The 13,543-nt window shown below is 44.0% G+C and overlaps 1 protein-coding gene across 1 annotated transcript in view; it reads left to right on the forward strand.

Annotated features, from left to right (window-relative positions):
- LOC145405046 (uncharacterized) overlaps positions 1-13,543 on the forward strand; it is a 38,878-nt gene that overhangs the window by 18,506 nt on the left and 6,829 nt on the right. Inside the window, exons 4-9 of the mRNA XM_080276546.1 lie at positions 8,419-8,508; positions 9,776-9,899; positions 10,461-10,577; positions 11,143-11,266; positions 12,024-12,155; positions 13,406-13,512. Of these exons, the coding sequence (XP_080132672.1) occupies positions 8,419-8,508; positions 9,776-9,899; positions 10,461-10,577; positions 11,143-11,266; positions 12,024-12,155; positions 13,406-13,512 (694 nt within the window). The remainder of the gene's footprint in view (positions 1-8,418; positions 8,509-9,775; positions 9,900-10,460; positions 10,578-11,142; positions 11,267-12,023; positions 12,156-13,405; positions 13,513-13,543) is intronic.

Consider the following 13,543-nt stretch of genomic DNA (forward strand, 5'->3'; position numbering starts at 1 on the left):
TTTTGCTCTCTGAATAAGCTATTGTTCTCTCTCCTGTCACTCTTCCTGCTTTTTTTTTTTTTTCTTTCATTTCCTGCTTTCTTTGTGCCTTCTCTCTCTCTCTCTCTCTCTCTCTCTCTCTTTCTTTTTCTTTCTGTCTATCCCTCTTTCCCCTCCCCTTATTCCCTTCTTCCTTCTCTCTCCTTCCTCCCTTCCTTCCTTCCCTTCTTCTTACGTTACATCCATTCATCCTTCCTTCACAGCCTTCTTTCCGTTCTTCCTTCTCTTCCACTTATTTCATCCTTCCTTCTTTCTTCCATCCTTCCATCCATCCTTCCTTCCTTCCTTCCTTCCTTCCCTCCCTCCCTCCCTCCCTCCCTCCTTCCTTCCTTCCTTCCTTCCTTCTTTTTCCTTCCCTTCTTCACCCTACTCCCCTTCTTATCTTCTGTCTTCCATCTTCCCTCCCACCCTCCTGACCTTCCCTTTCCACTTCCCTCTCCCTTCTCTCACCTGTCCATCCATCTCCCTCACCTTCTCTCCTCCCTCCCCATTTTTCTCTCCAGCTTTCTCTTTCCTCCCTCCTTCCCTCCCCCTTCCACCTTTACTCCTTCCCATTTCCCTCCCCTTTTAGTTTTTTCTTGTTTCTCTCTCCTCTCTCCTCCCTTTCACTCTCTCCCTCTCGTCTCCTCCTCCCCCACTCCCTCCTCTCTCTCTCTCTCTCTCTCTCTCTCTCTCTCTCTCTCTCTCTCTCTCTCTCTCTCTCTCTCTCTCTCTCTCTTGTCTCCTCCCCTTCCTCCTTTCTCTCACTCCATTCCTTCTCTCTTCTCCCTTTTCCCCTTCCTTCTTTCCTTCCTTTCCCCTTTCCGACCCTCCCAGTCTTACTCTTCTTCCTTCCCCCTTTCATCCTCCCCTCTCTCCCTCCCTCCCTTCCTTTCTCTTCTTTCCTTCCTCCCTGGCCTCCTCCTTATCTCTCTCATGTCATATTGTCCAACAGTCTCGCAGCGATGGTGGTAGGTGCGATTGTGGTGATTGTGGTAGGCCTAGACCTTGGCATTGTATGGTGATTGTGGTGGTGGTGGGTTGGTTGTGGTGTGTTTGTGGTGGTAGTGGTGTGTGTTTGTGGTGGTAGTGGTGTGTGTTTGTGGTGGTAGTGGTGTGTGTTTGTGGTGGTAGTGGTGTGTGTATTTGTGTTGGTAGCTAGGCGTGAGGTGTGGTAGTGATGGTAGCAAGGCATGAGGGTGGTAGTAAGGCATAGGGATTGTGGTAGTGGTGGTAATTGTGGTGGTATTGGCGACCTATCTAGTTGATTGGACCAGATGACAAGGCCACGTTCCAAGCCTCATATTACTGTTGATATTAGGAGTGTGTCGCGTGCTTACTTTTTTATCCTTGTTCTTCCAGGAGAAAACTTTGACTTAAAACTTCACCCCGCCAAGATGACGCAGCTTACAATTTATGTTCACATTTTATTATTATTATTATTATTATTATTATTATTATTATTATGAGAGAGACGTGCTTCATCTTGTTCTTGGAGAAAACTTTGACCTAGAACTTCATCCGGCCAGAACGACTCAACCTACATCTTCCATCATCTCAGAATTAGGAGGAATCCACTAACCTCTTCAGTTCCACTAGTTTCTCCCAAGCTGTAGGTCGGTCAGTTTTGACGGGGTGAAGGTTTGTCAGAGTTTTGTCCAAGAAGAAAAGTAGGAGGAGGAGGAAGAAGAAGAGGAGGAGGAGGAGGAGGAAGAAGAAGAAGAAGGAGAGGAGGAGGAAGATGGGGGGGAGGAGGAGGAAGAAGAAGACGAAGAAGTATGTAAACAGAGCCATTCTTTTACCGGCAACCAAAACCCTTAGTTGACGATACTGTTGGCTGGGCAGTATTGGCGGAGTGAAGGTTTAAACCAAAGTTTTCTCCAAGAACATAATGAATAAAGATGTAAGCACGCGATACACTCCTGATATCAAAAACATCGCCGCACTGAAGGGATTAGGAGGAATTTATTGGGAAATGTATTGTGGAAGAAAGCGTGGAGGAGGAGGACTCTATGGAGAAATGTATTGAGTATGTGTGTGTGTGTGTGTGTGTGTGTGTGTGTGTTTAAAGGTAAGGTGTAGAGGTAGTGTGTGTACATATAGGAGGTATGTGTTGCTGCTTGTGTATTGGTAGAGTGTGTGTGTGTGTGTGTGTTTGTGTGTGTGTACTTTCGTCTGGTTTGTCAAGGTCGCACCTTGTCTCACCCACTTGGCACAACCCAAAGCTTCATCACATATTTCAATCTTTCTTCCTTCTCATTTATTTATTTATTTATTTACTTTTTATTTCTCTCACGTACGAAGAAAATGTTGCAGTCTTAACCCCTTCAATCCGATGACGTATTTTTATAATATTCTTGTCTAGCACTAAAATTCTTTCTCATCATACCCTTGCCCAGATTTTCGTCCTTTTGCAGCTTATTTCTCTTGGCTCCGTGGCAGAAAAAGACAGTTCTACGGCTCTTCATCCTTTCCATAGCACTTCTTCGTGACTAGCACCATATTCTAATCTTGTTTCAACTCGGCAGTCAAGAAGGGGAGATGGCAAATTTACGCCAAGTGAAAGCGAACAGATTATAGTTTAGAGGAGAGAATGATTGGCAGCATTAAGAAAATTACTGGAGAAGATGCTTGAATTTAGCGGGTAAATCATATTACGAAAGGAAATTGATTACTAATTTGGTGATTATCGTATCCCTTGGTGGGCGCGCGCTGCCAGACGGACGATGTAGGTTAGGAAAGTGTGTCATGGCCAGCCGTGGGTTCGAATCTGCGTCTCTCTCTCTCTCTCTCTCTCTCTCTCTCTCTGCGTATTTTTTCTTCCTCGGGGTGATGAGACGTATTTGCGGTCACGTCTGGCACGCCCCGAGGTATACTTGTGCTGCCTGGCCTGAAACGAAACCTCCAACGACGTATTTGAGTTTCCCAGCATTTGCCACCGCCATCATTATTCCCCGCCTGGGTCGTATCATCATAAGGGGAATCTTAAAACTGTTCATGTCCGTCCGTCCGTGTGTGCGTGCGTCCGGAGTCAGATCTCAGAAATTACTGGATGGATTTTTTTTTTTTTTAATGGCACACTGAAAGCCCATAACTCGAGGATGATGCCCGGACAGTGAGAATTTCAATATTCCACACACTGTCCTCGTACTTAACATTTTTCATCAGTTTTTGACACCCTTTCTGGACCTTGTTCATTCATGTCTGGAGTCTTATCTCAGAAACTGCTGGATGATTTTTTTTTTTTTATCGCACACTGAAAGATCACTAGCAGATGATGGACGTCTAGTCAGAATTTTGGTATTCCACATAATGTCCTCATACGGGATGTTTTTCTTGTGATTTTTAACATTCACTCTGGGAATTCTGGATAGACGTATTTGATATTACTGTCCACACTCTTTTACCATATATCTATATCTGTCTGTCTATCTGTCTATCTATCTATCTATAATCAGCCGCTTTGGATGGATGTTGATAGAGAAGGCGGTTCCCCCCCCCCTCTCTCTCTGTCTCTCTCGTCCACCAGAGACAAACCTAATGCATTTGTGATGCTTTGATCTTTACCTCTGGATCTGTGATTTTATGCATGCACTAAAAAAAAAAAAAAAGAATCGCGCTTTGAAGTGTGAGACGGAGAACAGACCAACGTCTCATGGTTATTTTATTTATTTATTTATTTATTTATTTCGGTATTTATTCATGTCTAATCGGCCCATCCACCTGTGTCTGTCTGTCTACACATCTGTTTATCTATTTTATTTTTATTTTTGGCTTTTTTATTTGTCATATTGATTAATTGTATCACAGAGGCGAGCTACAGGGATGAGCAAGAGTTTCTCAGACAGGCTTGGGTGTTACTGGTTAGAGTAACAAGGTGTCGGGAGGGTGTGGCACTGATTGGAGAAAGCTAAACGAATATTTGATCGATTTTTGTACGAAACTAGGGAAGTTACAAGAAAAATTGTCGTTCCAGCATAGAAAAGTGTTTGTGTGTGTGTGTGTGTGTGTGTGTGTGTGTGTGTGTGTGAGAGAGAGACAGACAGACAGACAGACAGACAGACAGACAGAGAGGTAATATAAGTGGAAAGAGAGAAGTAGGAAAGAGGTGATGAAAGTGAAAATTGTAAGAATGAGAGAGAAGAGAAGAGAGAGAGAGAGAGAGAGAGAGAGAGAGAGAGAGAGAGAGAGAGAGAGAGAGAGAATATAAGTGGAGAAAGAGAAGTAGGAAAGAGGTGATGAAAGTGAAAATGGTAAGAGAGAGAGAGAGAGAGAGAGAGAGAGAGAGAGAGAGAATATAAGTGGAGAGAGAGAGGTAGGAAAGAGGTGATGAATGTGAAAATGGTAAGAGAGAGAGAGAGAGAGGAGAGAAAGAGAGAGAGAGAGGTTACAGTGTGAGTGGCCTTGCAGTGACAGCCTTGGTGGCTTCTAGTATGACCTCACCAGGGTCACTAACACTGCAGGGTCTGGCTTCACTACACACTTATACCTCATGTCACTTATACTTACACCTGATACTTACACCACACAACACTACACTACACTACACTACACTACACTACACTACTCCTGGCTGCACTAACACGTACACTTTACACTTAGATTTACACATACACCTCACGCATACACGTGCACTCACACCCTACACGTGCACTCACACCCTGCACGTACACTCTTATACCGTCATCCCACAGCCACACCCACACCACACCACGCCACACCATCCCTTTAACCACCTATACCACATCCCGCCTCTCTCTCTCTCTCTCTCTCTCTCTCTCTCTCAACGCAATCTCTTAACTCCGCGAGCCTGTTATCCGTTAGGCGTAGTGGTTGATAAGGGATAATGAAAACCTCGAACGGGTGGACGAAAAGAGAGAGAGAGAAAGAGAGAGAGAAGGGGGGGGGGAGATAAAGAGGGATGTTTGGAAGAAACGGGTGTACAACGAAGAGAAAGGTGGAGAGAAAGGGGTGTAGGGAGGACAGAAATGGTGTGTTTTGCCACAGTGGTGCATTGTGGAGGAAGGAGTTTGTTATATTGAGAGAGAGAGAAAGAAACAGTGGTGGTGGTGGTTGGGTGTGGTGAGGTGTAGCAAGGGTAGAGGGAGAGGGTTAGGATAAGGTCTGGGTATGGAGGGGTGAGGGTGAGGGATAGTGGGGTAAGGCTGGGTATGGAGGGGTGAGGGTGAGATAAGCTAAGGGGTGAGAGGGTGGGGGTGAGGATGAGAGATGGGTAGTGGAGTGAGGGCGTGGTATAGGGGTGAGCGTGATGTCTATGTATAGTGGGGTGAGGGCTGGGTAGGGGGTTGAGAGAAAGAGAGAGAGGGGATGAGGGCTGGGTATAGAGGGGTGAAGGGAGGGCGGTGTTGGCGTCACAGCTCTGCCAAACCCTTCTCGCTAAAGCCAGTGTCTGTGTCCCCTGTGTTCAAAATGCCGTCATCTTACATACATTAATAGCTGTTCAGAAACTGCATTGAAACGTATGCATGTAACCTTTTCATTATGGTTTTTCTTTACCCTTGAACTTAGTATAATTACTTGGCGTAAGTTAGAGTAAAATTCTATAATACTAGGGCAACTACATCGATATTGGCGGTTTGAGTGAGATAAAACTTGAACTTGGTATGTGGGGGCATAAGATCATTGCCGCCACTGTTGTATACAAGTGAAGGTCGCGTTCTTTACGCCACCCGGGGACCACTTAGACGCCCCATAAGGCTTCATGGATTTCCTGCACCAGCCTGGAATCCCTGAAACGTATTCCCTTCTTCCCTAGCGAAATATTTTGCTGTTTACACTCCAATGGCGGCATTGGCGTTGTTTCGAAATTGGCGTCTGCTATCTCGAACTTGACTTTTTTTTAATATGTGAAATTCCAACTGAAACCCCATGTACTTGTGTGAATTTTGTGGATTTTCTTTAATGCAATGTAAATAACATAATTTGGCTTAAAACGTGGGGTCATACAAAACGATTTGAATTTCGGTTAATTAATGTGCAACCGCAGACGTGAAGACGAATTCTTACTGATACATTAACCTATATTCCTTTGTTGTTGTTGTGCTTGTGTTACAGGTGAAGCAAGGAAGTATTGATAAAAGAGGTTGTTTTTCTGTGTCTGACCTCGTAACCTCTATAGCCTCCTCTTCCGAACTGTCCATCCCTCTCTCTCTCTCGTAACCTTCCTCCTTTACTTCCTTTCTTCCTGTTTCATCCTCCTGATTCTTCACCTTTTCCTTCTTCCCTTCCACCATCTCGTCCTCTTTTTTTTTCTTTCTTCCTCTCCTCCCTTCTTATTTTTCCTCCTGCCTTTCAACACCTCCCTCTCATCCACTCCCACTCATTCCTCCTCTCTCCTTCGTTCCTGCTTTATTTCCTTCCATTCTTCCCTCCATCTCTCTCCATCTGTCCATTCTCCTCCTCCCTCCTCGCTTTCCCTCCCTCCCTCCCTGTGGGTTATGTAAAGACTTCTTATGTAACCCGCCACACTCCCCTCTCCTCCCTCCCTCCCTTCTCTCCCCTTCTCCCTCCCTCCCCTCCTCCTCTCCCCTCCAGTCTTCTCTCCCACATGACTCTTCCTCCTCTCCCTCACTTCCCTCTCCTTCCTCCTGTTCTCCTCGCCTTCTCCCCTCCCCCTCTGTTCTTCTTCCTCTCCCACCTCCTCCCTGTGCTTCTGTTTCCCTCTTCCCTTTCTTTCCTCATTCCTCCCCCCTTCTCATCCCTACCCCCTCCCTCTCACTGCTCTCCCCCTCTCCCTCCCTTCATCCCTTCCTTCTTCCTTTTTGCCTTCCTGTCTCTCTTCTCCCTTCATCCTCCCTCCTCCCTTCCCTCCTCCCTCTGCTTCCTACTTGTCACCGCACCTGCTGTTTTCCCTCCCTTCCTCCTCCCCCCCTCCACATTCTTCCTCTCCTTCCCTCCCTTCCTTCCTACGCAGCCTCACCTGACCTTTCTCTCTCTCTCTCCCTTCTTTTCGTTGTCCCTCCCTTCTCCTTTCCTCCCATTTTCTCTATTCCCTCCCTTCCTCTCCTTCCTTCTCTTCCCGTCTCTCTTCCTCCCTTTTCTCTTCCTCTCCTTTCCCTTCTCTCCCTCCATTTGTTTCCTTCTCCTTTCCTCTCTTTCCCTGTCTTTCCTCCTGTCTTCGCGTTTCCTCCCTTCCTTCTTTTCTCTTTCTCCTCGCTCTGTCTCTCCCTCCCTTCTCCATTCTCTTCCCTTCCCTCTATGTTTCCTGTTTCCTCTCCCCTTTCCCTCCTCCCTCCTCTATCCCCCTCTCTTTCCTCCCTTCCTTCCCTCTTCTTCTGCCTTCCTTCCCTCTTCTTCTGCCTTCCTTCCCTCTTCTTCTGCCTTCCTTCCCTCTTCTTCTGCCTTCCCTCCTCTTCTCCCTTCCTCTCTCCCTCCTTCCATTCTTTCTCCCTTCCTTCCTTCCCTCCCCTCCCCTCCCCCCTCCCTCCCTCCCTCCCTCCCTCGTCATCCTTCTCCCCACCCTTCCCCTCCCCATCCCTCCCCCTTCCACCCGAGTTCATGGGTCAGTGACCTTCGACGAATTTGAGAGAGAGAGAGAGAGAGAGAGAGAGAGAGAGAATATACTGCAGATATAATACTGTCTGTACTTAGTTTTTTTTTTTTTTTTTTTTAAGTGGGGGGAGTATGGGGAAGAGTGGGGAAGGAAATGGAGGGGGAGAGGGAGTTGGAGGAAGGGTAAGGAGTAAGGAGAGAAAGTGGAGGGAGGTGGAGAGGAAAGGGACGGGAGAGGAAGGGGGAGAGGGAGTTAGAGGAAGGGGGAGGAAGGGGAAGAGACTGGGGAGGTAAGGCAAGGGGGATGGAGATAGAGGAAGGGGCGTGAGTAGGGGGGAGGAAGTGGAGGGAGGTTAGGAGGAAAACGAGAGGAGTGAAAGATGAAGAATAGAAGGAAGATGTTTGAATATCATGCATTATATTATATGGTTCGTATTCTAAGTGGCTTGGGAGATTACGTAGCACCTATTCCGTAGCGATTCATTCTATGTATTAACCCTCATTCTATATATTAAGCCTCATTCTATATATTAAGCCTCATTCTTTATATTAAGCCAAGTTGTAATACGTACAATAAATCTCTACGGGAAAGGTGCTAAAAGTCGTCCCACACCACCTGGGATTTGGTCACCTGTTGAGATGTTAAAGTCTTAGGGAATGGCTACCCAGATTTCATACCCATATTTATATACTGTATTTATTTAAATGCCGTAAGCTAACAATTTTATTATTAAAGAGAAAAGGAAACAGTGCGTCTCTCTCTCTCTCTCTCTCTCTCTCTCTCTCACACACACACACACACACACACACACACACACACACACACACACACACACACATACACACACACACACACACACATTCAAATCTATTTTTCCCTCATTACAGGCACTGGACGGATTCATAATGACGGTATCGTGTTCCGGGCAAGTTCTTTACACGTCAGAATCCATAACCCCCCTCATTGGTCATCTCCCGGTAAGTGTTCAGGTGTTCTAGTAAATATTCGGGTGTAGTTAAGTGTTCAGGTGTTTGTAGTAAGTGTTTGGGAGGGTTCCAGTAAGTGTTTTGGCGGTGTAGTAAGTGTTTGGGTGTTTTTAGTAAGTGTTCGGGAGTTCCAATAAGTTTCGGCGTTCTAGTTAGTGTTCAGGTGCTCTAAGTGTTCATATGTTCGAGTAAGTGCTCATATGTTCCACTAAGTTTTCAAGTATTGCTATACATGCATAGGTGTCACAGGAAGTGTTCATGCATTCCAGTAAGTGTTCATATGTTCCTGTAAGTGTTCAGGTGTTGCAGTAAGTGTTGATCTGGCACTTGCACCCCCTCCCGTCACCAACATCGTACCCTTCAGCTTCTTGTCCCTCTTATGAAACTCTCCACACATTATATCGTCTCGTACAAGCCACTCACCCAGCCCACAGCCCATTGTTCTCTGTGCCACCTTTTTTGCTTTCAGTCTTTTTACCTCTGTCTGACCTCTTGGGGGTATTTGATATGTATACACACATGCATGCATACTCTACATACACACATACATACAGTATGTATACATATTACATACATGCATACATAATACATACATACATGCATGCATACTTATATACATGCTTGCATCCATAGAAAGATAGACAGATTGATGGATAGATAGTCTAGAGAGTTGTGATATACTGTATGTAAAAAATCAAATAGTGTAGTGACAGAAGGCATTCATGTGTTGTAGTAGTAGTTGTAGTAGCCCCAGGTTCATCTAAAATGTGAACCCAGTGGGTTGCAGGCTGAAGTTGTCTTCCTCCTGCAATCAATCCTCCTCCACTTAGGGAATAGGGAGGGAACTGACAGACATTTGTATGACCGGGTAGTGGGGTACTTCCTGTTTACCAGTTGTTGCAGTTAATTATTGATCACTGAAAAAATAAATATTGTTTTAAGCCACAGCAGGTGTTGAAAGTTAACAAAATAAACAGAAAAGTAGGTTTATTCATCAGTTCTTAATTGCTCCATCAGGAATGTAGGGTTCCAAGCCTAGGCTACTCACTTCTGACACTTATGGCAAGGTTTACGATCCTCACTTTCCCTTGAGGGAATTATGTGAACAGTAAACTCCAACTATCCATCTGATCTAAACACATACAGGCTAAGTTTGGTTGGAGTACATTATCCCACAGAAACACCCTGAGACCCTCAATACCCTCCTGTAAAGACCCTCATATGTTTCCAGCCCTAATGTGTCTTTCATTGTCTCCAGAGTGACCTGTCTGGGAAACCCCTTTATGACCTGATGTTAGAGGAGGAGCAGGACGAGATGAAGCGGTTCCTCTCTAATCCAGCCCTCGCCCCTGCCCCTACCTCCTGGCAAGACGACACCAAAGGTAGGCCAGTACTTATGCACCATGGATTGTTTTGGGTCAAGATTTCACAGCACCATACCAAGAATAGTTTGAATGGTAGAAATTATACTCACTTTGAAAATATAACACTTTCAGTCCTGCTTGGACTGTCTTTACCAGTAAATTAATGACATGAATCAGAAGGATTTATGAGGCAGGTTGAGATTCCATATAATTCGTGAGACTTGTAAATTGAAGAAATGGATGTCTGAATGATTCTTTTTCAGATTTATTGGTACAGAGTTTATTATAAATCAAGCAGGTTATCCAATATTGTATATCACAAATTTTTACTGTTTCTGGTACCATAAATTGTGATAAGCAGGTATATCAGCTTCACTGGTACCACTGGAACACAAGTAAGCACTCTGTCCATAATTTATGCCGAACATCATATAAACCTAGAGTACAGAAATGTCAGGAAGATTTCTTACCATAAGACGAGGACTTACATTAGTGCGCGTAGCATTTTATGTGGGCTGCATCATAAGTAAGGGCAGTGTTCAAGCTTTCTTTAACTCATGCGCCTCTTTCTTCCTCCAGAAAAATACACTTTAGCTGTGCACCTAAAGCGGGCCACAAAGAACGCCTCGGATGAACTGCTGTATGAGAGGGTCCACCTTACCGGATACTTTGAGCGATACAGTTGTCCTAGTGAAGGTAGGGCAGGACTGTAGTACGTTTGTTTTAACTTGACGAAGATTCCAAACCTCATTCTTCTCAGTTGATGACCATGTGTTGTGAGACTGGAGGGTTGATCTGCATGTAGCTCATTTACTTTAACCAGAGAAAAATTCCTAACCCCTTTCAGCTGAATGGATAGCCAGGTGTAAGTCAGACTGGAAAGTGAGTCTGACTAGTAACCAGACTCATTTGTACTGCATCAGAGAGGCTCGTCAAATTTCATGCACAGATTAAAAATGTTTTTAGCCAGGTTGTTATGCTAGTAATGAGACAGTAAAGCCTAGTGTACTGGTATGTATACTTCACTTATATATTACTGTACAGTTTGTGAAGGTGTTTCTTGTGCCTCTGATCCATAAATTATAACCTGTTGTTATTATTTTTATTATTATTAGTACTGTATTATTATTAGTTGTAGTAGCAGTAGTAGAATTATATCATCTTCTTATCCTGTATTGTGATGCTCTTTTACCATTTTCTTCTGGTGTGTAGATGGGACAAGGCAGTATTATAACACTAACCATTTCCTTCTGGTCTACAGATGGAGTGCTAGACTTCAGCTGCAGTGAGGCCGAGGACTCAGTATCTATGAGCAGTCGGAGTGCAGCTGGCAGTCTCTTCCAGAGCTCTGTCGTCCACCCCACACCCTCTCAGGAAACCACAAAGTATGTCTTATTTCCTTTCGTTACTGGGTATTGGAAGTTGTGTTTATTTCTTTTGTGAATAATGATAAAAATGAAGGAAGTATCATGGTACACATTTCCTTAGCTTTTATAATATATATTTTATCATTATGTTCCATTTTGTAGTGTAATTTGCAAGCCACTGATGCAGATTAGAATAAATTATTAATGGCCTCAGCACAGAATCAGGAGAAAACCCTGACAAAATAAGTACTTAATTTTCTGTTTCAATTAAATGAATTTACCTGGCTTGTGGTTGTATCTGGCTGTATCTAACCTCATCAGAGTGAAGGACCTCCTGTAATCGGAATCTGATAATCTGGAGGTAGCAAGAGTACGCCAGTACAGTGCATCTTTGGACTGAAGAGGTTAAATGTCTTGATTGAATAGCCTAACCTAAGGCCCTTACACTCCTGACGGGGCAGTAAATGTACAATGTAGCTAATGCAGCTGAGATGAATGTAATTTAATGACTTTACTGTAGTTTTTTCACCTTAACCTGACCCAGATTTTCGTCCATGTTTAGCTAATTTCACATTGCTTATTGGCAGAAAAAGGTAATGCTATGGCTCTGCATCCATTCCCAGGAGGTTTTTCATGATTGAGGCCATATTCTGTTGTTATTCTGTTGTTACTACCCACAATTCAGGGTGGAGAGATGGCAATTGTAGGCCAGATTAGTGTAAAAAGAGCATCAGTAATGATAAAGATAGTAAATGTTTCATATGTTAACCTTCAGACTGGTATTCGTGGCAATAGCTCGGATGGAACGGCCACAGTTGGAGCGTGAGATGATGATCATTGAACCCAGCAAGACAGAGTTCACCTCCAGACACAGCCTCGAGTGGAAGTTCCTATTTCTTGATCACAGGTGAGAGTGCTGTAGGGTATTGGTGATTGTTGCCCCTCATATGGATAGTATCCTTTTTGCGTAGGATCATCGTACAGAAAACTTGATTTCACATAATCTCTAAAAGTTGCATATAAAAATTCTTTCTTTTCTTATGTCAGTTCTTTCCATTTCTCAACTTCTCTGGTGTCTGGGTTGCCTTTTGAGTGCTTTTTTCACTTTAATCATACAAGGGAGGAACTATATGTAGGAGGAGCTGTAGGTGTTATCCGTCAGTTACTCTACTGTTTCTTTTGGCGCTCATCATCCACTCACTCGATGTAGTGCTGCTGTCGGGTGTCTGCCTTTTCCTCTCCTCCATCCTTCTTTCCTTCCATCCTCTTCTGTTTTTCTTTCCTTCATTCTTTCCTTGTCCTTCTGCCTATGAGTGACTTTACACTCCTTCTTCTGTCTTTCCTTCATTCTTTTCTCTTCCTTCTGTCTGTGGGTGACTCCACACTGAGTAACAAGCCAAATGGTTTCCTGTACACCAGGAAACCATTCACTACTCTGGATGGTAACCATATAACCAGATTTTGGCGCCTGGTGGTTTAGAGGGTAACTATTGCTCTCCAGTCGGATTGAGCCAGTGAAGGTTTATATCCAAAGGGGTGGTAGGGGTTGATTGCTAATGTAATGCCACTCAGGGATGAGTGAGGCTGGTCACTCTCATCTTAAATGTCGGGACCAACTGCCTAGCCCCGGGCTGCTATGTTCCTCATGGGGTAATATAGGATTGCATGATGGATGGACGGATGGATGAATGATCTCTTGGATAAGTCAACATCTTACTTTTGAAAGAAAACCTCTTATGCATTCGTACATCACTTGTATAAATTGGGTTCATTGTAGGGAAGAATGCTGTATCTATTCATATTTAAAGTTTGTGCAATATACATTATGTAAAGTCTTGATCACTGTCACAGTATTCTTGTACAGTGCATTTTTTTAGCAATTTCTTTTGTACCAAATTATCATCAAGGTGTATAGGACTGTGCTCTTAACAAAAAAGTATTGAATAATAATAATAATAATATTAAAGCAGAATGGTAGCAGTACACAGTATTAGCATTAGAATCATAAAGGGAAATATTCTCAGGATTGGGAATCGAGCTATGAATATTACACCTCAGTACTTTATCAGGTGATTTCTATGTCCATTTAACCAGAGCTTCAGCATGGGGTATTTGCCATTTGTATGTTACATTGTATTGTTTTATCCCCCACACCAGAGCTCCCACCATCATTGGGTATATGCCGTTTGAGGTGCTTGGGACATCTGGATATGATTACTACCACGTTGAGGACTTGGAGAAGGTTGCTGAGTGTCATGAGCAGTGTGAGTAGCTTTCCTTGAGTGGTAGAAGAAA

This window comes from Coenobita brevimanus, chromosome 65 (assembly GCF_032717465.1).
Source record: "Coenobita brevimanus isolate Jiangsu-jjx chromosome 65, ASM3271746v2, whole genome shotgun sequence".
NCBI lineage: Eukaryota > Metazoa > Arthropoda > Malacostraca > Decapoda > Coenobitidae > Coenobita > Coenobita brevimanus.